This window comes from Nyctereutes procyonoides, unplaced genomic scaffold (assembly GCF_905146905.1).
Source record: "Nyctereutes procyonoides isolate TBG_1078 unplaced genomic scaffold, NYPRO_anot_genome, whole genome shotgun sequence".
Lineage (NCBI taxonomy): Eukaryota > Metazoa > Chordata > Mammalia > Carnivora > Canidae > Nyctereutes > Nyctereutes procyonoides.
In genome coordinates, this window is record NW_026575142.1 from 8973498 (window position 1) to 8999266 (window position 25769).

Here is a 25769-nt window from a genome sequence, read left to right on the forward strand (position 1 = left end):
AAAACTTTGCCTGGTTTATCTCGAACTAAGTATGACGTGCCTACTTTAAAAAACAAACGTGTTTTGCACTATATTTAGTTCTCCATTATTATTTTTGGCAGTGAATGCAGATTTTATGGTTTTATATCACCTTAATCCTCTGTTCTCGAGTCTGACAATTTGCAAAAGAAGCTATGAGAACTTTAAGCCAGTTAGTGTTCTCTGCTCTCAAGTTATTGTGATAAACTTCCAATATGTAATCAATATTTGCTAACAAATGCATAGTAAAGGAGCTATGGTGTAGCTTGGCTGTACTACATAACTCAAAAGCACTCATATGTCCTTTTTCTCTCTAGCTGCACCTAAAATCAAGACAGGTGATCAAGATCTTGTGGTTGATGTTGGCCAGCCTCTGACGATGGTGGTGCCCTATGACGCCTACCCTAAAGCAGAAGCTGAGTGGTTTAAAGAAAATGAACCTCTGTCTTCAAAAACCGTTGATACTACAGCTGAACAAACTTCTTTCAGAATTTTAGAAGCTAAGAAAGGAGACAAAGGGAGGTATAAAATTGTGCTTCAGAACAAACATGGAAAAGCAGAAGCATTCATCAATTTAAGAGTTATTGGTAAGCCCTTGAATCACTTGGACTTGATTGGCAAAGCACAATTAAAAGCATGGTAACACACTAAAAAAATATTCTGTACACAAATTTCAGATGTCCCCGGGCCTGTACGTAACTTAGAAGTGACAGAAACATTTGATGGTGAAGTAAGCCTCGGGTGGGAAGAACCATTAACAGATGGTGGGAGCAAAATCATCGGTTATGTCGTCGAAAGACGTGACATCAAAAGGAAGACGTGGGTTCTGGCCACGGACCGTGCAGACAGTTGTGAGTTTACTGTCACTGGACTTCAAAAAGGCGGAGTTGAGTACCTCTTCCGGGTCAGTGCAAGGAACAGAGTCGGCACTGGTGAGCCAGTAGAGACTGACAACCCGGTGGAAGCAAGGAGCAAATATGGTAAGAAGTATTCCAGTAAGTTACAAGCTAGCTGATCTTTGCTTTTACCCCTGATTTAACCAAAGCCGTGTTTCCTTCTGTGATTAAATCCAGATGTCCCAGGCCCTCCTTTGAACGTCGCCATCACTGATATAAACAGATTTGGGGTCTCCCTGACATGGGAGCCACCAGAGTATGATGGAGGAGCTGAGATCACAAACTATGTTATCGAATTAAGAGATAAGACTTCTATCCGATGGGACACTGCCATGACAGTGAGAGCTGAAGACCTCTCTGCAACTGTGACTGATGTGGTGGAAGGACAAGAGTATAGTTTCCGGGTCAGAGCCCAAAACCGAATTGGAGTTGGAAAACCAAGTGCAGCCACACCCTTTGTCAAAGTTGCTGATCCAATTGGTAAGCCCATCAAAAAAAGGGAGGGAACTAATTACTTCATGAAATCTAGAAATTAGGCCTGTTAGTTATTAAAATGAAGTTAATGAAAAGGTAGGACATCAGAAAAGATGTGAACAAAATCACAGAAATCCAGACCGTGCCTACTTTTTAATGAATTCAATAAACCGGAGATTTTAATGGAGATGATAGAATTGATCATACATTATTTTAATAAATTGTCACTGAATTCAGTGGTGTGCTCCAACCCTTTGTTCCATTCCAGAGAGACCAAGTCCTCCTGTGAACCTAAGTTCTTCAGATCAGACTCAGTCATCAGTTCAGCTCACGTGGGAGCCTCCTCTGAAAGATGGAGGAAGCCCGATATTGGGATATATAATTGAACGATGCGAAGAAGGAAAAGATAATTGGATTCGTTGCAATAAGAAACTTGTCCCTGAACTGACCTACAAGGTAGGGAATTTGCATCTACAATAATATTCAGTGTATGATCATGTACTTAAATGTATGAGTTTTTTGTTTTTTGTTTTTTACAAATGTTGATTCATAACTTTAGGTTACTGGATTACAAAAAGGAAACAAGTATTTATATCGAGTATCTGCAGAAAATGAAGCTGGTGTTTCAGATCCATCTGAAATTCTTGGTCCTCTGACTGCTGATGATGCATTTGGTAAGTGAATATTTTATTTTTAGATTTGAGAAGAACACATAGCTACTTCATGGTACCGGGGCCTTAAATATGGTACCGGAAACTCATTAATTTTTCTTCTTGATAGTTGAACCAACAATGGACTTAAGTGCATTTAAAGATGGTCTGGAAGTTATTGTCCCGAATCCGATCAAGATCCTGGTTCCAAGTACAGGCTATCCAAGGCCACATGCAACCTGGTCTTTTGGAGATAAAGTACTAGAAGCAGGGGACCGTGTGAAAATGAAAACCATATCTGCCTACGCTGAACTTGTCATTTCTCCAAGTGAACGTCCAGATAAGGGCATTTATACACTAAAATTAGAAAATCCTGTGAAAGCAATTTCTGGAGAGATTGACGTCAATGTAATTGGTAAGGAACTAAATTTTTGATACATAAGGTGATTTGATAGTATTAACAAATACTGGCTCAAGCTGTTACCAATATTGATTTCTGACTTTTTTTCAGCTCGCCCAAGTGCACCCAAAGAACTGAAATTTGGTGAGATAACCAGAGACTCGGTACACTTGACTTGGGAACCACCAGATGATGATGGAGGAAGTCCATTAACTGGATATGTTGTTCAAAAGCGAGAAGTCAGCCGGAAAACATGGACTAAAGTGAGTTTTAAGCAGCAACACACCAATTTCAGAAAAAAGAGTGGGGGAAAGCCCAGCAAAGCTTATATGGTTTAACTTTGCCTTGCTGAAAAAGAACTAAAAACTTTTTTAAATGCTCTGATGCTAATGCCTCCTGAGGTAGTTCAGCCAAGATTTGGTATAACTGCCTTATTTTGTTGCCTTACCAAATTTTCTACTAAATTTACAAAAAAATAAAACTTAACCTATTCATTTGGTACCTGGTAAGTACCTAATATGGCCTATTGAGCTATAAGCCATCCTAAGAACACTGAGTACCTGACCACCTGGTGATCAGACTTCTCATTCCACTAGATTATCTTAATTAGCCCAATTTTTTCTCCTCAGTTTATTACTATTATTTACTTATCATTTTAAGTCAAGGTAAAAAAGCAATAACGAGTAATATTCCTAGGGGAGCCTGAGTGGCTCAGTCGATTAAACATCTGTCTTTGGCTCAGGTCATAATCCCCAGGGTCCTGGGATCAAGCCCTGTGTTGGGCTCCCTGCTCAGCCGGGAGCCTGCCTTTTCCTCTCCCCCTCTCTAATAAGTTAAAAAAATCTTTAAATCATATTTCTAAAAACGAATCTGGTGGAAAGGATCAGTACTTGCCACGTTTTCAATGTGTATAGACTATGAAAGCTTTACCTTAATATATTAAGTTTCAAATATTGTGTCTTATTCTGCAACTTTCCCCCTAATATGAAATAAATAATCCTTATCATTCAAAAACAATTTCTGTGTGTATCCCTGCTCAGTAAAAATCTGTTTGACTTGGAGAAAGGGTTTTTGGGAAACAAGTAATTGTATTTCTTTGTCCCAGGTTATAGACTTGGTGACTGACCTAGAATTCACAGTTCCTGATCTTGTTCAAGGAAAAGAGTATTTATTTAAAGTCTGTGCTTGTAACAAGTGTGGTCCTGGAGAACCTGCATATGTTGATGAACCTGTAAACATGTCAGCTCCTGCAAGTGAGTACATTCTTGATACTTTCTTATCTAGCCTCTTAGATGTTTTTTCTTTAGTCCAGGGGTTGAAGTTATGCGGGAAACGCACAGGTTGGCAATATGGAGATTTCATGGATGACCTATCTAAGACTGACCATCTTTAAAATGTTTATAGCCGTACCTGACCCACCAGAGAATGTTAAATGGAGAGATCGAACAGCCAACAGTATCTTCCTAACATGGGATCCGCCTAAATATGATGGTGGTTCACGCATCAAAGGCTATATAGTTGAAAAATGTCCACGTGGTTCTGATCGATGGGTTGCCTGTGGAGAACCAGTTGCAGACACAAAGTAAGTTTTTAGAATTATTTGGCAAAGAGGATATATTTCATCTTGAGAAAATGAGGGCTTTTCTTTTAGAAAGTCTATTTGTTTTGTTTTTACTGAGAATTCCTGTGGTGTGCCTATCCAGTTTTAAAAAGTGTTGCTGAACATATCCCCTCTTGAAGGCTCTCATTAGTTACAATACTGAAGCAATCCAGAATTAATTTAAGGAATAGTATCATTGTATCGAGAGTAGGTATACCCGTTAGAAAGATCATGAATACAATAGGTTATGTGCATTATAGAAAAATATTCTATTTTGTTTTCTGATAGAATGGAAGTGACAGGTCTTGAAGAAGGCCAATGGTATGCCTACCGTGTGAAGGCCTTGAACCGGCAAGGTGCTAGCAAACCAAGCAAACCCACGGATGAAATCCAAGCTGTGGATACACAGGGTATTTACTTTTGATTTTTGTATCCTTAACCAGGCCTCCATCTTTAATTCTGTTTGAACCTGCTAATGTCGTAAATAATCTTTTCCAATTTTAGAGGCTCCAGAAATTTTCCTCGATGTGAAGCTCCTTGCTGGTCTCACTGTAAAAGCAGGAACTAAGATCGAACTTCCTGCCACTGTAACTGGAAAACCTGAACCTAAAATAACTTGGACAAAGGCTGATATGCTTCTGAGGCAGGACAAAAGAATCACCATTGAAAACGTTCCTAAAAAATCCACAGTGACCATCCTCGATAGTAAAAGAAGCGACACTGGCACATACATCATCGAGGCCGTAAATGTCTGTGGTCGGGCCACCGCTGTGGTCGAAGTGAATGTCTTAGGTGAGAGAGGCTGCCATTTAAAAAATGGGCAAATTCACTTCAGGTACTTTTTAAAATAGAACATGATTTAAAAATGCTTTTTTTTCCTGAGTGTATAATGTCATTCACAGATAAACCCGGACCACCAGCTGCTTTTGATGTCACAGAAGTGACCAATGAATCATGCCTTCTAACATGGAACCCACCACGTGATGATGGTGGATCTAAAATCACAAACTATGTTGTGGAGAGACGGGCAACTGACAGTGAAGTGTGGCACAAGCTCTCATCAACTGTCAAGGATACAAACTATAAGGCAACCAAATTAACACCCAATAAAGAATACATCTTCAGAGTCGCTGCAGAAAACATGTATGGTGTTGGTGAACCGGTTCAGGCCTCTCCAATAACAGCTAAATATCAGTTTGGTAAGTTTCTCATTAATAGTTGGCCAAAAAGTTCTTTTAAAAGATTCTTGTAAAAAAATAAAAAATAAAAATAAAAGATTCTTTTGTCAAACTTGAATTTGGGTGTCATAACTATATATGGGACATTTAACATTTATATCAATCATCATACTACTTCTATAGATCCACCTGGACCTCCAACTCGCCTAGAACCTTCTGATATCACTAAAGATGCAGTTACTCTCACATGGTGTGAGCCAGACGATGATGGCGGCAGCCCAATCACTGGATACTGGGTGGAAAGATTAGATCCTGACACTGATAAATGGGTCAGGTGCAATAAGATGCCCGTGAAGGATACAACATATAGGTATGTCCAATATCTCCACCAAAATGTTAAGATAGCAGTATATACTATTTTTCATTCTTTAGCTTTCCTTTTGATTAAACAAATTCCACTCAAGGACACATCTCTTAGTTTCTTTACTATAAAATATTGACTTTAAGTTACAAAGTGGTGTTTCAGTATATTATGGTAATGACCATTATTATAGATACTATAGTTACATTGGTACACTTAACCAAATCTAAATTTATGTTGAAATATTTTAAGTTAAATTTCAATATCAGTTTTTTTACAATTTAAATAAATTTGTCCTTTCTATGTAAAATACACAGAGGTTTCTGTTATCATGGTATCTAATTCATACTTCGTCCCTAATTCAGAGTGAAAGGTCTCACCAATAAGAAAAAATACAGATTCCGTGTGTTGGCTGAAAATCTCGCTGGACCTGGAAAACCAAGTAGATCAACTGAACCAATCTTAATAAAGGATCCCATAGGTATTATTTACATATCTTTCTGTGGTTATTTTGAAGCTTCTCTTGATTCCTTTTTTGACAAACTTAAATAAATGGTTTCATTTCATTGATTTGCAGATCCTCCATGGCCTCCTGGAAAACCAACTGTGAAAGATGTAGGCAAAACATCACTGATGTTGAATTGGACAAAGCCAGAACATGATGGAGGGGCAAAGATTGAGTCTTATATCATTGAAATGCTAAAGACCGGAACAGAGGACTGGGTCCGAGTGGCTGAAGGTGTTCCCACCACTCAGCATTTGCTTACTGGTCTCATGGAAGGGCAAGAATACTCCTTCCGAGTTAGAGCTGTGAACAAGGCTGGGGAAAGCGAGCCCAGCGAACCCAGCGACCCTGTGCTTTGTAGGGAAAAACTATGTAAGTCACTCTTGATGTTTAGGGTGTGTAAATTCTTTGAAACATATCTGAGAACTACAATAGGAGAAAATATGAAAAACTCATTACTAGATCATTTCATGCTTGCCATGTGATTTCCTAGTGACTATGAGAGAATTCAGTGAAGATTAAATATTGGACAATAAAAAAAATCGAATTCTCTTTTTCTCCTATAGATCCTCCATCACCACCTCGCTGGCTTGAAGTTATTAATATCACAAAAAATACAGCAGACCTAAAGTGGACAGTTCCTGAGAAAGATGGAGGGTCCCCTATCACCAACTACATTGTGGAAAAGAGAGACGTGAGGCGAAAAGGCTGGCAAACAGTGGACACAACTGTCAAGGACACCAAGTGCACAGTAACTCCACTGACAGAGGGCTCTTTATATGTGTTCCGAGTTGCTGCAGAAAATGCCATCGGACAAAGTGACTACTGTGAAATTGAAGACTCTGTCCTGGCCAAAGACACCTTCAGTATGCTCTCTAAATTCATCTTTGTAATACCATTGTTGGTGGATTATCACTTTTCCCTCTAGTTTTTCTAACCATTGAATATTCTGCTTCTAGCCACCCCTGGTCCACCCTACGCTCTGGCAGTGGTTGATGTAACCAAGAGACATGTTGACCTGAAGTGGGAACCACCTAAAAATGATGGTGGAAGACCAATACAGAGGTAAAATTTTAATTAATTCACGAAGAATAATTTATACTCATTTGAAAATTCTTAACCTTGTTTTCCCTATGAATCCTAATGAAATGCTGTATTTCAATAGATATATCATTGAGAAGAAAGAGAAGTTAGGTACCCGTTGGGTGAAAGCTGGAAAGACCGCAGGCCCTGACTGTAACTTCAGAGTAACTGATGTCATTGAAGGAACAGAGGTCCAATTTCAGGTTCGGGCAGAAAATGAAGCTGGAGTTGGTCACCCAAGTGAACCCACAGAACTCCTGTCAATTGAAGATCCAAAAGGTAAAGTAGTATCAATTATACAAAAGATATTGTCTAGAGCTTGATGATGAGATCGTGGATGTGGACATTTCGCTTTTCTTTCAGGTCCTCCTTCACCTCCTCTTGACTTGCATGTGACTGACGCTGGGAGAAAGCACATTGCCATTGCCTGGAAGCCTCCAGAGAAAAATGGTGGAAGTCCTATTATAGGATACCATGTTGAAATGTGTCCAGTAGGCACTGAGAAATGGATGCGAGTTAATTCTCGCCCGATAAAAGACTTGAAATTCAAAGTTGATGAAGGCGTTGTTCCTGACAAGGAGTACGTCCTGAGAGTAAGAGCTGTCAACGCTGTGGGTGTCAGTGAGCCATCTGAAATCTCCGAAAATGTGGTTGCCAAAGACCCAGACTGTAAGAACACAGTTTCTTTTATAATTACTAAAACACACCTTGCTTACACATTTTATTTTGACATATCTTTTATCCTCTTTTGGATATCTTACAGGCCAGCCAACAATTGATATGGAGACTCATGACATTGTTGTTATTGAAGGTGAAAAGTTAAGCATTCCTGTCCCCTTCCGAGCTGTCCCAGTTCCAACTGTTAGTTGGCATAAAGATGGCAAAGAAGTCAAAGCAAGTGATAGATTAACAATGAAGAATGATCACATCTCTGCACACCTTGAAGTTCCCAAGAGTGTCCATGCAGATGCTGGAATTTATACCATTACGCTGGAGAATAAGCTCGGCTCAGCAACTGGCTCAATCAATGTCAAAGTCATAGGTAATCATTCTTTGATGAAATACCAGATATTCTTCATGTGTTGAGGAAACTAGTTCACCTTGCAGTGTTAATATAAATGGCTTCATGAGTTGACCATTAGTAAACTAAGTGTCCTTCCAGATGATTTCTTTCCATATGAGAAACGATGCAATTATAGATGTGAAATTGCTAGTAAAATTCTGATTAAACTAATTTACTTCTGTTGTAATAACTGACACGTGAAGTACTAAATAAAAAATATAGTATACCCAAAGAATGCTTAAATTGCCAATATTCATGTATTAATTGTATTGGCATTTTTTCCCAGTGTTTTCACCAGAATCAGTAACATTTTCTGCCCTGTCCCATGCAGAATCTGAGGAGGGGGCAGTTTGACTGGAGGGGGAACCTACTGACCATTAGTAACTGGGGGCCAAAGGTGCTAAATGGCCTGCAGTGTAAAGGGGGGATACTCCAGCACATCAAAGATTATCCCACCCAAAATGTGGATGGTCCCATTTAGAAAAAGAGTGTACTATAACATGCTGACTTTTCATCTTACAATAAAAATTATCATTTTATTTCTAATAGGCCTACCTGGACCATGCAAAGATATTAAAGCAAGTGATGTGACCAAGAGTTCTTGTAAATTAACCTGGGAACCTCCAGAATATGATGGTGGAAGCCCAATCCTTCATTATGTCCTGGAACGCAGAGAGGCTGGGAGGAGGACATATATACCAGTCATGTCTGGTGAAAACAAACTGTCTTGGACTGTAAAAGATCTCATACCAAATGGTGAATACTTCTTCCGTGTTAAAGCTGTCAACAAGATCGGTGGAGGCGAATATATTGAACTGAAAAATCCAGTCATTGCTCAAGATCCAAAGCGTAAGTTCGGGCATGGATATAATATAGCTGGGAATTACTATGCAATTTTTTATTTTAAAAAGATGAGTTTATATTATTCAGCTACATATTAACAGGTCTTTTTTTCTTATTCTCCAGAGCCCCCTGATCCACCTATAGATGTTGAGGTTCATAATCCTACAGCTAACGCAATGACTATTACATGGAAGCCACCTTTGTACGATGGAGGAAGCAAAATAATGGGTTACATCATAGAAAAGATTGCTAAGGGTGAAGACAAATGGAAGAGGTGCAATGAACACCTAGTACCAGTCCTGACCTACACAGCCAAAGGACTAGAAGAGGGAAAGGAATACCAATTCCGAGTGCGAGCAGAAAATGCTGCTGGCATTAGTGAACCTTCTCGGGCCACTCCTCCAACCAAAGCTGTAGATCCTATTGGTGAGTTTTGTTTAATGGCCTTGCTGTTTTCCCAATGTACAATAAAAGAGAATAATGTTTTGTCGGATGTTTTGATCAGAATTGAAAACAATTATTGTTTTTATTCATTACAGATGCCCCAAAGGTCATTATGAGAACAAGCCTCGAAGTGAAACGTGGTGATGAAATAGCACTTGATGCAACCATCTCTGGGTCACCTTACCCGACTATTACATGGCTAAAGGATGAAAAAGTCATTACACCAGAAGAAATTAAGAAGCGAGTAGCACCCACAGTTAGGAGGAAGAGGGGTGAAGTTCAAGAAGAAGAACCATTTGTCCTGCCTCTGACAGAACGTTTGAGTATTGACAACAGTAAAAAAGGAGAGTCTCAGATACGTGTCCGAGATTCAATCCGACCTGACCATGGCCTGTTTATGATCAAAGCTGAAAATGACCATGGTATTGCTAAAGCTCCCTGTACTGTCAGTGTGCTAGGTAAGTAGGTAAAACTATACTTCTCAATGGAAGAAAGTCTATAGAAGAGTTTTAGTAAAACATAAAAATGGGGTTTGGGCTGGGCCAGGGGAGAGAAGTAGGAAATAGCTTCAGCAAGTTTTCCTCAGTCCCATTTTTTCCTCCCAGCTATCTAAACGAAATCAACCAAACTTATTATTTGTTAGATAAAGTGATACAAAGACAGATGTAGGAAAAGCAGAAGTTTATGTTAAAGGTGCATGCTAACATTTACATTTTCCATTACAACCATTTCTATGCAAATTTTTAATCACTGCTGTCTTTCAAAATATTAGATACACCAGGACCACCAATCAACTTTGTATTTGAAGATATTAGAAAGAACTCCGTCCTCTGTAAATGGGAACCACCCCTCGATGATGGTGGCAGTGAAATTATAAACTATACTTTGGAAAAGAAAGACAAGACAAAACCTGACTCAGAGTGGATTATTATCACTGCAACACTTAGACACTGCAAATATTCAGTGACAAAACTAATTGAAGGAAAAGAGTACCTCTTTCGAGTAAGAGCTGAAAATAGGTTTGGACCTGGACCACCGTGTGTTTCAAAGCCACTTATAGCTAAAGATCCATTTGGTAAGGTTCTTTTAGCATCTACATTTTGCCTTTTTACCGTATGCATGGGTATATACATTATCATAGCTTATAATCTTGAATTTTTATATCATACTGGAGAATTCATTCAAATATACATTTTTTTTCTTATCAGCACCACCTGATGCACCTGATAAGCCCATTGTGGAAGATGTTACCAGCAACAGTATGCTAGTGAAATGGAATGAACCAAAAGATAATGGAAGTCCCATCTTGGGTTACTGGCTTGAAAAACGGGAGGTTAATAGCACACATTGGTCTCGTGTCAACAGAAGCCTTCTGAATTCTTTGAAGACCAATGTAGAAGGCCTATTAGAAGGACTCACCTATGTCTTCAGAGTATGTGCCGAAAATGCAGCTGGACCTGGAAAGTTCAGTCCTCCTTCAGATCCCAAAACAGCACGTGATCCAATCTGTAAGTAATTTCTTACAGAGTAGGGTGCAGCACAGTGCTATAATTAGGTTACTTAATTAAGTACTATGTTGTATGCTTGAAAGTTGTTAAGAGAGTAGATCTTGAATGTTATAGCTACCGAAAAAATGGTAATTGTGTAAGGGGGTGGAGGTATAAACTAACATTGTAGTAATCATCTTGCAATATATGTATCAAATCATCATGTTGTATACCTTAAACTTGCCCAAAAAGTCAAGCAAAATACTAACAATGACTACAGATGCATATTAAGATTACAATAAAAAATTTTAAACATCAATATATATAACTTAAAAGTTTCATAAAATAGTACTTACCCATATTATAGGCGATGCATTTTGGAAATAAGGTGGATAGAGTAAGGTATTGTGCATTTTAAAATCTTCAGTGAGTTTTGATTTGTGTATCCACATTTATTCTAGCTCCACCTGGGCCACCTGTCCCAAGAGTCACTGACACAAGCTCTACAACTATTGATCTAGAATGGGAACCCCCAGCTTTCAATGGTGGTGGGGAAATTGTTGGCTACTATGTTGATAAGCAGCTGGTTGGCACAAATGAATGGTCACGCTGCACGGAGAAGATGATCAAGGTCCGTCAGTACACTGTCAAAGAAATCCGAGAGGGTGCCGATTATAAACTCCGAGTGAGTGCTGTCAATGCTGCAGGTGAAGGACCACCAGGGGAGACAGGACCTGTGACTGTGGCTGAACCACAAGGTAACTTAAAAGTTACATGAATAAGATTATGGATATTTTCCTAGTATGGGATTCCCACCACCCCCCCCTTTCTTGGGCTTAATGTATTACTGTTCTCTTTATAACAGAGCCTCCAACTGTGGAACTGGATGTTTCTGTCAAGGCTGGAATACAAATAATGGCTGGAAAGACTCTTAGAATTCCAGCTGTGGTAACTGGTCGTCCAGTGCCTACCAAAGTATGGACCATAGAAGAAGGAGAGCTGGATAAAGACCGTGTTGTAATAGAGAATGTTGGAACAAAATCTGAGCTCATTATCAAGAATGCCTTGAGAAAAGATCATGGAAGATATGTGATTACAGCTACCAACAGCTGTGGGTCCAAATTTGCAGCAGCCAGAGTAGAAGTCTTTGGTAAGGAATGTCACATGGATTTTCATGGGGTTTTCGGAAGTGATGCAATGATCACATTGATTTTTATGTTTGTTTGTTTTTTTTAATTTTTCAGATGTTCCTGGACCAGTTCTTGACTTAAAACCTGTCGTAACAAATAGGAAGATGTGTTTGCTTAACTGGTCTGATCCAGCAGATGATGGAGGAAGTGAAATCACAGGATTCATTATTGAAAGAAAAGATGCGAAGATGCATACCTGGAGACAACCAATAGAGACTGAGCGATCTAAATGTGACATCACAGGTCTCCTTGAGGGACAAGAGTATATGTTCCGGGTGATTGCCAAGAACAAGTTTGGCTGTGGCCCTCCTGTTGAAATAGGACCAATTCTTGCAGTTGATCCACTAGGTAAAAGTGGTTTTCATTATGTTTGCTTCTAGCTCTGTCATTTATTTATTGAGCCTTATGGCTTCAAACTCCCAACAGTCCAATGATCTATAGCTAGAGAGTGATAAGAAAAGTAAAACAAATAACTACTAGCAACTTTAATAAGAGTACCATATTTGCTATCATTTCAATGTAATTTTTGCACAAATCCATGTATGGTTTTGTGTACTGAAAAACCTGAATCTCTCTGCAATAGAATACACTGGAGTAATTCATTTAATACCTAAGTAATTAAAGGGAGTTCATTATTTTTAAAATATTACAGAATAGATGACAGCCTTATGATAAATGCCTCAGTTTTCCTTTAGCTCTCAAAAGAACAGAAATCCATCCAAAGGAAATCTCCATAAGCAAAATGAACAAATGTGAAACCCTCAAACTGCACACCCTTATAAATGCTTACTGATAACCCATTTCACCAAAAGACAGAGGTGCTATTCCTCTTCCACCACCACCTCACTGCCAACCAAAAAAAGAAAATTGTATCTTCACTGTGATAGCTCATCTCAAAAATGTCCACTGGAGCTCACGTTGTACCAGAGGTATTAGAAGAGAGCTGAGCTTCCACCACAAAGCTCTGCTTCTGGTTGCAATAACAGTCAACAGAAAAGAATTAGGTGTTGTTTGAGCATTCAGATGTATTCTTTGTTTTGTCCTTTGGGGCACAAAACTACAGCGGCATTACATAAATTCTCTTTCCACTCCATTTTAAACCCACACTTAGAGGCAACTTGGTTCAAAGCGTGTTCAGTAGACATATCTGCTGTCTGTTAATAATGGAAACACTTTGGTCTCAGCTGGTCATCCAAAGCAAAACTCCACAGACTGTCTCTTCCACTTCATCAGGATTAGAAACTTTCCCAGTGACAGATGTGTAAAAGACAGAAAATGATAAAGATAACAAAAGCATATTGCCCTTCAATTTATTTTTAATCAACAATTTAGGCTGTAAAGCTTGCTAAGAAAATGTCTGCCTATTATGAATGCCTATGATACATAGGCATTTTATATATTTTTAGAAGGATTTTAAAGATGGATGTAAGGTTATTATGCCAAACGGAAACCTGATTTTCACATAATTAATTTAAAGTGAAATACTATTTCTTATGCGAATATTTAACTTGATGCTTGTCATTTCAACCTGCCTCTGGTTAAAGGTCCTCCCACGTCTCCTGAGAGGCTCACATACACAGAAAGGACGAAGTCCACTATTACCCTTGACTGGAAAGAGCCCCGCAGTAACGGTGGCAGCCCCATCCAAGGCTATATCATTGAAAAACGGCGTCACGACAAACCCGACTTTGAAAGAGTTAACAAACGACTCTGCCCAACCACGTCTTTTCTGGTTGAAGATCTTGATGAGCACCAAATGTATGAATTCCGTGTCAAAGCTGTCAACGAAATTGGCGAAAGTGAACCATCCCTGCCTCTGAATGTGGTCATACAAGATGATGAAGGTGTGCAATCTGAGCATGATTTTAGGGCACTTGATGGTGCTGCCTTTATCTTAGAGGTTGAGCAAACATCCCTTATTTTTTTTTTTTCTCTTCCTTTCCCTTCTCATTGCAGTGCCTCCAACTATTAAGTTGCGCCTGTCTGTTCGAGGAGATACTATCAAAGTTAAGGCGGGAGAGCCCGTTAACATCCCTGCAGATGTGACAGGCCTTCCAATGCCTAAGATTGAGTGGTCCAAGAATGAAACTGTGATCGAAAAGCCCACCGATGCACTTAAGATAACTAAGGAAGAAGTATCCCGGAGTGAGGCAAAGACGGAGCTTATCATTCCCAAAGCAGTGCGGGAAGACAAAGGCACTTACACGGTTACTGCTTCCAATCGCCTGGGCTCAGTGTTCCGAAACGTTCATGTGGAAGTATATGGTAAGGGACCTGTTTTCTCAGATCAAAATGAAGCCCAAGGTCTATTTAAGAATTGTCTTCTCATTCCCATTCTCTTCTCTTGGTTCCTTTCTAGATCGTCCATCACCACCAAGAAATCTTGCTGTTACTGACATTAAAGCTGAATCCTGCTACTTGACATGGGATGCCCCTCTAGACAACGGTGGCAGTGAAATAACCCATTATATCATTGACAAACGTGATGCAAGCAGGAAGAAAAGTGAATGGGAGGAAGTCACCAACACTGCTGTAGAGAAGAGATATGGGGTAAACTAAATATTTTCTTGTACCCCTTAAAAAGACATGACCCTAAATTAACACCCTTCTGGCAAAACCTTAGAATTTAATGATTAAACTCAAAACTGCACATGAAAAGATTTATTGTAATTTTTAGCACCATGCACATTAGGCCACTCAGTAAATACTATGTGGTAAGCCAATTCTCTTTTATTTGAGAGATCCACTACTAGGTACAAGAGACACATATTCCTATTTTTATTTTTATTTTTATTTTTTTATTTTTTAAAATGATCTGCATGGGTGGCTAGCATTGGTTTTTATGCAATACAGATCATCAATTATTTTTTTTAATTTTTATTTATTTATTTATGATAGAGAGAGAGAGAGAGAGAGAGACAGAGACAGAGAGGCAGAGACACAGGCAGAGGGAGAAGCAGGCTCCATGCACCGGGAGCCCAATGTGGGATTCGATCCCGGGTCTCCAGGATCGCGCCCTGGGCCAAAGGCAGGCGCCAAACCGCTGCACCACCCAGGGATCCCATATTCTTATTTTTAAATGCTTTCTCCACATTTGAGTCTATGTATTTTCAAACTATATATTTACTTGATTTTATATTTTCATAATCTTGCCTACCAAAATAACTTGAATTTTAAAATAGTAAAATCAACACTAAGTATGTTGTTTTTAAGAAATCATTATTCATCTGATTTCTAGGTCTGGAAACTAATCCCCAATGGTCAGTACGAGTTCCGAGTTAGGGCAGTGAATAAATATGGAATCAGTGATGAGTGCAAATCAGATAAAGTGGTCATTCAAGATCCCTTCCGCCCTCCTGGACCTCCAGGAAAACCAAAAGTTCTGGAGCGCACAAAAGGGTCGATGCTAGTGAGCTGGACTCCTCCTCTGGACAACGGTGGTTCTCCAATTACTGGCTACTGGCTGGAGAAGAGAGAAGAGGGAGGTGCCTACTGGTCACGGGTTAGCCGAGCACCGATAACCAAAGTGGGATTGAAAGGCGTGGAATTTAACGTTCCCCGCTTGATTGAAGGTGTTAAATACCAGTTCAGAGCAATGGCAATAAATGCCGCGGGAGTTGGCCCTCCCAGTGAACCATCAGATCCAGCTGTTGCAGGAGATCCTATCTGTAAGTACACTCCCATTTCTGGAGTTTACAAAGAGCAAAACCACTAAAGGGATAATTCTGCTCTTAGATTTCTTATATTTTTCTATGCCAAATTACTTATTAAAGTAAAAATTCCATAAAGTATCAGAAGTACATTTATGTGCATATACATATATATATACTACGCACACATACATAAGAGCATATAGTTTTTAAGTTGTTGATTTAAGCCTAGTATTTATGAGTAATCACCTATGATTACTCATAATAAAGACCCTGGACTATAAGCTCCTCTCTGCTCCCATACCCTAAATAAACTCCTATCCCATTAGACACAATGGAAATTATCTCCATCTCTAAACAGACCCTGTAGCTGGAGTTCAACAAAAAGTAAAATGTTAACTTTTCAATAATATATATTGATCAAAGATACAAGATTCTCAAGCACAGTCCATGAGGTCAAAGAAAAGAAAAAAAAATTCTTCTGAAAGATCTATTTAGCAGATCAATTCAAAAAGTAAAATACCAGGGCCTTAATGATTAATTATATTTGCTATATATCTGATAGAGAGTCTCTGTAGAAAAAAAAATCAGCTATTTGTTAAGAAGAAGATTTAAAATAATCTAAGTTCTTTATATGGAGCATATATATAAAATGCAATATTCATTCATTCAGCAAGCTAGTATTGAACATGTGCTATGTACAAGGAATTGTGCTACGCACTAGAGAGGAAGAGCCAGGGTTAAAAAGACTTTCTATAATTGTGAAACACTGTCAGAAATGTAGAAGATTGTTATGTAATTATTAAAGACATCAACTTCATCCCTACAGGGCATACAATTATTTTGTGTTCAGATGTTTACCAACCAATGATGAAATGATTTTTTTTTATTTTAAAGTAAATTAAATTTTGCAGTCTCTTCAAAGGGATCTTAAAATTAGCTTTTCACCAATTGTGTATAACAGAATACAGATCTAAAGAGTTTGTAGTCTTTTTAATCCCAGTTAGTTGCTTGCTTTCTTTTCACATTAATGCTAAATAAAAAGAGATTATTTCTTATATTCTCTTCTCTAGAAGGTAATTCGTTATTTTGGAGTCCCTATTTTAGTATTTAGTAGATTAAATCTAGCATTCCACTGGCTTCACAATTTGATATACTTTTTTTTTTCTTATTAGATCCACCTGGGCCACCCTCTTGCCCAGAGGTCAAAGATAAAACAAAGTCCAGCATCTCACTGGCATGGAAACCTCCAGCCAAAGATGGTGGCAGTCCAATCAAAGGATACATTGTAGAAATGCAAGAAGAAGGTAGTACTGACTGGAAAAAAGTAAATGAGCCAGACAAACTACTGACTACCTGTGAATGTGTGGTGCCAAACCTGAAAGAACTCAGGAAGTACAGATTCAGAGTGAAAGCTGTCAATGAAGCTGGTGAATCTGAACCAAGTGATACAACTGGAGAGATTCTTGCCACTGATATTCAAGGTAGTAGTCCTTCATTGCATTTGTGTTCATTTGATCTGATTATGTAAGTAACTTGCTGAAGATACGTCAATTACTTTTTTGAAAAAGGTAAGCTAAATCTTGTTATGTTATTCATGGTATTACAGAGCCACCAGAAGTTTTTATTGACATTGGAGCACAAGACTCTCTGGTTTGTCAAGCTGGCTCCCAAATTAGGATTCCTGCTGTCATCAAGGGACGCCCAACACCAAAATCATCTTGGGAATTTGATGGAAAGGCAAAGAAGGCAGTGAAGGTAAAAAATATATATATTTAATTTTCTGTGTCTCCCACTGAATCACTCTAAGGAATATTTACAATGCAACTATCTTCTTTTCTAACAGGATGGAGTTCATGATGTACCCGAGGATGCACAGGTAAGAAGAAAGCGATTTAGATATAGTGGACTGCAGTACTGCTTTTATTTCATCTGATGTATGACTACTATTTTCTTTGTATAGGTGGAGACTGCTGAAAACTCATCGGTCATTATTATTCCGGAATGCAAACGATCTCATTCAGGCAAATACAGCATCACAGCCAAGAATAAAGCAGGACAGAAGACAGCGAATTGTAGAGTTAAAGTCATGGGTAAGAAAGACTTTAAAAGTGACCATAGAGGGGATCCCTGAGTAGCTCAGCGGTTTGGCGCCTACCTTTGGTCCAGGGCATGATCCTGGAGTCCCGGGATCAAGTCCCACGGTGGGACTCCCAGCATGGAGCCTGCTTCTCCCTCCTCCTGTGTCTCTGCCTCTCTGTCTATCACAAATAAATAAACAAATCTTTAAATAAAATAAAATAAAATGAAAGTGACCATAGAATAAGAACCAATTACTTTAAACAAAGTGACATTCCTTATATTGTGATTTGCATCCAACAGATGTACCAGGGCCACCCAAAGATCTGAAAGTCAGTGACATCACAAGGGGTAGTTGCAGACTCACATGGAAGATGCCAGATGATGATGGAGGAGACAGGATCAAGGGCTATGTTATAGAGAAAAAGACTATTGATGGAAAAGCCTGGACTAAAGTCAATCCAAACTGTGGAAGCACCTCATTTGTGGTTCCTGATCTCATCTCTGAACAGCAATATTTCTTCCGGGTGCGTGCAGAAAACCGTTTTGGTATTGGTCCACCCGTAGAAACCATTCAGAGGACCACGGCCAGAGATCCAATATGTAAGTGTCCTCATCTGAGATTAAAATAGTTTCTCAAATTTGAACTATATCATTTTAAACAATACCTAATACTTCCTTTCCTAATTTTAAAGATCCTCCTGACCCCCCTATTAAACTCAAGATCGGTCTCATAACAAAGAACACAGTACACCTATCGTGGAAACCCCCAAAGAATGATGGGGGCTCCCCTGTCACCCACTATATTGTTGAGTGCCTTGCATGGGACCCAACTGGGACAAAGAAAGAAGCATGGAAACAGTGCAACAAGCGTGATGTAGAAGAACTGGAATTTACTGTTGAAGACCTCATCGAGGGTGGGGAATACGAATTCAGGGTCAAGGCTGTCAATGCTGCAGGAGTCAGCAAACCTTCAGCCACTGTTGGCCCCGTGACTGTCAAAGACCAGACGTGTAAGTACCAACATGTTAACAGAGATGGTCCCCTTTATGAATGCCTTCGTACAAATTTAATATTAGCCCAAAATAAAAAGAGAAATATCTGTATGTCAGGAGGCTACTGTGAGTTGAGCATATTAACCACTCATTCCTTCAACTTCTGCAGAATTAACACATTTCCTTACATGTGACCTTTCCTTTATTTGGAAGAGATGCTGTTTGGAGTTTCCTTACTGTAATTTTCTGCATGATCCTCAAAAGGGGAAGAGAGTAAGCAGTTATTTGCTCAGCAACTGCTGAGACCCATTTATCTTCACAATCAAGTTTCCTTTTCCCTATTTAAGGAAAAGATACATCCATTTTAATAGATAAACCATGAATAGGCAAATATGGTAATAATTCTTCCTCCGTGATTGTTACCATCCCTACTGCTGTGTGTGTGTGCTCGGATCGTTCTTCTAAAATCTGGAGGGGGTTGTAGTCACTACCCTCTTTGCTTATTCTTCTACTAGATTCATGGAAAATGGAAAATTGCTTTGCCTCTCCTAGCAGTTATATTTCTTAAAAAAGGGAGTCCCTCTCAGAATAAAAATAGTAAGTCCTCTCATAACTCTGCATATTTAAGGGAATATGCATACATATTAAAGGGACTATCATGAAAGAATTCCTAAGCCTAAGCTACTATAATCTTCACTTCTCTCTGCCCCCTTTTCAGGATCTACACGCATAGTAACACCAGGTGAGAGAGAGGCAATAGCTGATACATAGCCATGTGTAGGTCCACTAAAGCATGATGACTACATGTACCTGCTCTCCAAGCTGGTATAAATCAGTTGAAGTCAAATCCCTTCTTCATATTGGGCTACACAGCCTGCCTATAGGAGATGCAAATAGCTTTGTAGGTGCTGTAAATTCTACTTTCTGTCCCTAGTGACCACCATTTTTTTTTAAATAATCTAGGCCCACCTTCAATTGAGCTGAAAGAATTCATGGAGGTTGAAGAAGGAACAGATGTTAACATTGTGGCCAAAATTAAGGGTATGCCATTCCCAACACTCACCTGGTTTAAAGCGCCTCCAAGGAAGCCTGATAAGAAAGAACCTGTTGTCTATGACACCCACGTCAACAAACTGGTAGTGGATGATACCTGCACGTTAGTTATTCCACAGTCTCGCAGAAGTGACACTGGCTTATATACCATCACAGCTGTGAATAATCTGGGAACGGCATCAAAGGAGATGAGACTGAATGTCCTTGGTAAACACAGCATGGCTTTCTAAAACTACATGTCTCTCTGTTCCTAAATATACTATTTGGCTTTAAAATCATCGTTCTAATTTTTTCCCCTTTCTTCAACCATTTTAGGTCGTCCTGGTCCTCCAGTGGGACCAATAAAGTTTGAAAATATTTCAGCAGATCAAATGACATTATCTTGGCTTCCACCTCTAGATGATGGTGGGTCTAAGATTACAAACTATGTAATTGAGAAGAGAGAAGCTAACAGGAAGACATGGGTGCATGTCTCCAGTGAACCTAAAGAGTGCACGTACACAATTCCCAAATTGCTAGAAGGCCATGAATATGTATTCCGAATCATGGCCCAGAATAAATTTGGTGTTGGGGAGCCTCTTGACAGTGAACCTGAAACAGCAAGAAACCTCTTCTGTAAGTAGGGCGTGTTTTATGTATAAAATCACTCTTATCTGTTGTTTTTCATAATTTCTTATAAATCAACATGATTTCTTTTTCATAGCTGTCCCTGGACCACCAGATAAACCCACAGTTAGCAGTGTGACTCGCAACTCCATGACTGTCAACTGGGAAGAGCCAGAATATGATGGAGGCTCTCCTGTGACAGGATACTGGCTAGAAATGAAAGACACCACTTCAAAGAGATGGAAGAGAGTTAACCGAGATCCTATCAAAGCCATGACTTTGGGTGTTTCTTATAAGGTGACTGGTCTTATTGAAGGCTCTGATTATCAGTTCCGTGTGTATGCAATCAACGCTGCTGGTGTGGGTCCAGCAAGTCTGCCATCAGACCCAGTGACTGCTAGAGATCCAATTGGTAAGCCTTGAGACCATTTCTTCCCCAACCCCCCAAAGTGCCATGGAGAAGTCAAGAATACTAACATATACTGGTTCTTTCCAGCCCCTCCTGGTCCTCCAATTCCCAAAGTCACGGACTGGACTAAATCATCTGTGGATTTAGAGTGGTCACCACCACTGAAAGATGGTGGATCCAAAGTAACTGGATACATTGTTGAATATAAAGAAGAAGGAAAAGAAGAATGGGAACAGGTGACTAACACTTGGCATTCTGGAAATATATTATGAATAAACTAAAAGTGTAGCAGTTATTCTGAATCCCATTAATTTCTATTTGTATTTTTTATTAAGAAATGAGAAAAAAACAGAAATTTAATCAAAAGTTATATTATCATTAGTAAAATACAGTTCCTGGCAAGACATTTCATTCAGGGTTTCCCTGTAATATCTGATCCCCAAAACTTAAATTGGCAACAATTTTTCCGAAGTAGTTAAATATGCTGTTGGTTATACTTCAGAAAGCCATTAAAATAAGAAGCTACAAAGAACTGAATGCATGTGATCCTTCTCTAGGGTAAAGATAAAGAAGTGAGAGGAACAAAGCTTGTTGTGACAGGGTTAAAAGAAGGAGCTTTCTACAAATTCAGAGTTAGAGCAGTCAACATTGCTGGCATTGGAGAACCTGGAGAAGTGACAGATGTCATTGAAATGAAGGACAGAATTGGTAATTATTTACACTTCTATTATTTTATCAACATTTTTGTTTTGGATTGGACGTGAAAATCACATCTGTAATTTTTAATTGTGTTCCAGTGTCACCTGACCTTCAGCTAGATGCCAGTGTCAGAGACAGAATTGTGGTCCATGCTGGAGGGGTGATCCGGATCATCGCCTATGTGTCCGGAAAACCTCCTCCAACTGTCACCTGGAACATGAATGAGAGAGCTTTACCTCAGGAAGCTACCATTGAGACCACAGCCATTAGCTCCTCCATGGTCATCAAGAATTGCCAGAGGAGCCACCAAGGGGTCTATTCTCTTCTCGCCAAGAATGCAGGAGGAGAAAAAAAGAAGACAATTATCGTTGATGTATTAGGTAAATACCTTTAATTTGTCCATGCAGCTTTTAAAAATAACATTTTTACTTCATCTACAAGCAAAGCTATGTTATAATAAAACTATTACAAATATTAATAAGAAAATATTAATATTTTAATATTATAAGAAAATAAGAAAATAAGAAAAATCACCCACAATCCCACTGACCACTATTTGCATTTAAAAATATTTCCTCCTGGGTTTTTTGTCCTATACATATTTTATATTGTTGTACTCCTATACAGTTTTTTTATGTTGCCTTTTTATATGACATTAAAAAGTCATGTTTTTATGCTATATAAAAAGTTTTTTATAACAAGTTTTTATATTACCTTTTATATAACATGCCACCATAAGCACTTACTATGTTTTATATAGTTTTCTTAAAAAGAAACTTTCCTGCAAATGTACGTGAATACCTAATCATTTGCTAAGGTTGATCAATTCTTATTTGCTAATTTTCATAATAAGGCAAAAATCTCTGTGAAGGGTTTCAGTATTCTAATTGAAATCGTCACATTCAGTTATCAATATTGCATTTCTAGTCACTGAATACAGAGGTAAACTCTGCAAGGCTTTTTCCTGCCTCTTGGTGACTGCTCTATTCCAGTGATTTGCTCAAAAAGTAAAGCCAGCCCACTCATATTTTTCTCTCAGCACATCTCTAAGCCCAACCATACTCCAAACAAGGAGTTGTTATGTGAAAATAACTGGTTCTCTATTGAACATAACTAATGTTATGTAAATTTGTTATGTTTTCATTACAATGAAAGTGGCATGAGGAAAAAGATCTCATTGAGCCAACAGTCCCACAAGCTTTTAAGTTACTTTCAAGCTCCTAAACACACTTTGTTTTAACTTAAGAATTGGTACACTTTCAAGGTTAAATGCTAACCCTCCCAAAGTTCCCTCTGTGATTTGGGAACTCCTGTGCTGCTTATTGATTCGCTAGTCACCTAGAAAAACTCTCTCCCCCTGTCCCTTCTGGAGAGTAAACTAGACACAAAAAGTAGCCATGCCACCCCTCACCCCTTGTCCTGTCTCCTCCTGTTCATTCTCCTTCCAGCAGCCTCCTCCAATCTGATTTACAAATTACAAAAAAAAAAAAAAAACCAACCACCTATATACATAAATATATAAATATACACATTATGTATACATACACATTACTGCTCCTTTAGCTTCTACTAAAGCAGTGGCAAACAGTAATTATTATAAACATACTTCATTTAAAAACATGGTTGAATATAGATGATGGAGAGAAAAAAATAGACACAAAATCTTATATTTTTGTCTCATTTTTAAAAACAGGGGGTAACAAATATTGAGGCCTGTTATTCATTGAAAACAAACAACTAGAAATTGTTTCCTCTTATTTTCAGATGTGCCAGGTCCTGTTGGAATACCATTCCAGGCTCACAACCTAACCAATGACTCCTGCAAACTGACATGGTTTTCTCCAGAAGATGACGGAGGCTCTCCAATCACCAATTATGTCATTGAAAAGCGCGAATCTGACCGCAGAGCATGGACCCCTGTGACATATACAGTTACCCGACAAAATGCTACTGTCCAGGGTCTCATTCAAGGGAAAGCCTACTTTTTCCGAATTGCAGCAGAAAATAGTGTTGGCATAGGCCCATTTACTGAGACACCAACTGCACTCGTAATCAGAGATCCAATAAGTAAGTGCAAGTTGAAACAATTTCATCCTTAATCACTCATTTAATAAAAGAGTATGGTGACAAAATAGGTGCATAGATGCCAAACGTTTCATTCCTTTGACAAGCATTCAGTAGACAAATGCTCGATACCTGATGTTGGTAGTATTTGAATGTGATTGTGAAAGACATTATGGGAATGTAGGATTTTTCAAATCCTTCCATATATACTACACATTTTTAATTTCCCACTCAATGGCATAAATATGACATATTTTCCTAATTCTAAAACTACTAACTCTGGAGAACTTAAATTATTTGGCCTCAATGAACCTCTATTTGCTCATCTATCAGAAATTAGACTAAGTTCTATGATGAGAGCCTTCTGCTACTTATCAAAGCAAATAATTTAATGTTTAAGTGCAATCCTCAAAAAGTATCATTCACTATTTATTATCATGTACTACTTTTTTAACATGATACTTTTTTCATTGTAATTCTGTATTTTACTTGCAGCTGTACCAGAGCGTCCTGAAGACCTGGAAGTCAAAGAAGTTACTAAAGATTCTGTTACTTTGACTTGGAACCCTCCTAAATATGATGGTGGATCAGAAATTATTAACTATGTCCTAGAAAGCCGTCTCATTGGAACTGAGAAGTTCCACAAAGTTACAAAGGACAACTTGCTTAGCAGGAAATACACTGTTAAAGGCTTGAAAGAAGGTGATACCTATGAGTACCGTGTCAGCGCCGTGAATATTGTTGGACAAGGCAAACCATCGTTTTGTACCAAGCCAATCACTTGCAAGGATGACCTGGGTATGTGGCTGATGCAATTCATACTTTGAAAACTTGTACGCTTATAGATTTACCATAAGACATGAGTAAAACTGACTTGCCTTTATAATTAAAATTTTAGCTCCTCCAACGCTTGACCTCGACTTCAGAGACAAAATCACGATTCGGGTTGGTGAAGCTTTTGCCCTCACTGGCCGTTACTCAGGCAAACCAAAACCAAAAGTTTCTTGGTTCAAAGATGAAGCTGACGTGCTAGAAGATGATCGCACTCACATAAAGACCACTCCAACGACACTTGCCCTGGAGAAGATCAAGGCCAAACGTTCAGATTCTGGCAAATACTGTGTGGTTGTGGAGAACACTACAGGCTCTAGGAAAGGTTTCTGTCAAGTCAATGTTGTTGGTAAGTATCATTTAGCAAAAAGAATAGATACTCCATTCTTTCCAAAGCAGAAGTGGAAATAACATCTTGGGCTGTGATTTTTTTTTTTCCTGCAGACCGTCCTGGACCACCAGTAGGACCGGTTATTTTTGATGAAGTGACCAAAGATTACATGGTTATCTCTTGGAAGCCACCTTTAGATGATGGAGGCAGTGAAATTACCAATTACATTATTGAGAAGAAGGAGGTGGGCAAAGACATTTGGATGCCTGTGACATCTGCAAGTGCTAAAACAACATGCAAAGTTTCTAAACTTCTTGAAGGAAAGGATTATATTTTCCGGATCCATGCTGAAAATCTGTATGGAATAAGTGATCCTCTGGTGTCTGATTCAATGAAAGCGAGAGATCGTTTCAGTATGCATTACATTTCTTTTTAGTGATTCAGTGTTTAATGTTGTTCATAGGAAAAATTACATTTCTAACACACTCTGCTAATGTTTGTTGTAGGGGTTCCTGATGCACCTGACCAGCCAATTGTTACCGAAGTTACCAAAGACTCTGCATTAGTAACCTGGAACAAACCAAATGATGGAGGAAAGCCCATCACAAACTACATCCTGGAAAAGAGGGAAACTATGTCTAAACGATGGGCTAGAGTTACCAGAGAGCCCATCCATCCATACACTAAGTTCAGGGTTCCTGATCTTCTAGAAGGGTGTCAATATGAATTCCGGGTTTCTGCAGAAAATGAAATCGGTATTGGAGATCCCAGCCCTCCATCCAAGCCAGTCTTTGCTAAAGATCCAATTGGTATAATATTAAAGCATTCATTCAGTTTTCACATTATCCAACTTTATTTTC

General features: G+C 38.8%; 1 protein-coding gene across 1 annotated transcript in view; it reads left to right on the forward strand.

The window, feature by feature from the left end:
• TTN (titin) overlaps positions 1–25769 on the forward strand; it is a 272766-nt gene that overhangs the window by 180309 nt on the left and 66688 nt on the right. The window contains 49 exon segments of the mRNA XM_055307803.1: positions 336–605; positions 696–998; positions 1092–1394; positions 1657–1844; positions 1948–2062; positions 2169–2453; positions 2550–2701; positions 3544–3691; positions 3843–4020; positions 4327–4448; positions 4543–4830; positions 4941–5237; positions 5400–5586; positions 5943–6058; positions 6155–6454; positions 6649–6948; positions 7042–7147; positions 7248–7444; positions 7529–7834; positions 7929–8207; positions 8778–9077; positions 9195–9497; positions 9611–9973; positions 10288–10590; positions 10724–11023; positions 11464–11760; positions 11868–12152; positions 12247–12540; positions 13737–14036; positions 14149–14457; positions 14552–14742; positions 15431–15860; positions 17018–17326; positions 17452–17600; positions 17689–17721; positions 17806–17935; positions 18225–18524; positions 18617–18934; positions 19880–20176; positions 20285–20584; positions 20673–20987; positions 21072–21220; positions 21542–21692; positions 21782–22063; positions 23448–23750; positions 24243–24545; positions 24646–24927; positions 25023–25322; positions 25416–25718. Coding sequence (XP_055163778.1) covers positions 336–605; positions 696–998; positions 1092–1394; positions 1657–1844; positions 1948–2062; positions 2169–2453; positions 2550–2701; positions 3544–3691; positions 3843–4020; positions 4327–4448; positions 4543–4830; positions 4941–5237; positions 5400–5586; positions 5943–6058; positions 6155–6454; positions 6649–6948; positions 7042–7147; positions 7248–7444; positions 7529–7834; positions 7929–8207; positions 8778–9077; positions 9195–9497; positions 9611–9973; positions 10288–10590; positions 10724–11023; positions 11464–11760; positions 11868–12152; positions 12247–12540; positions 13737–14036; positions 14149–14457; positions 14552–14742; positions 15431–15860; positions 17018–17326; positions 17452–17600; positions 17689–17721; positions 17806–17935; positions 18225–18524; positions 18617–18934; positions 19880–20176; positions 20285–20584; positions 20673–20987; positions 21072–21220; positions 21542–21692; positions 21782–22063; positions 23448–23750; positions 24243–24545; positions 24646–24927; positions 25023–25322; positions 25416–25718 — 12339 coding nt within the window.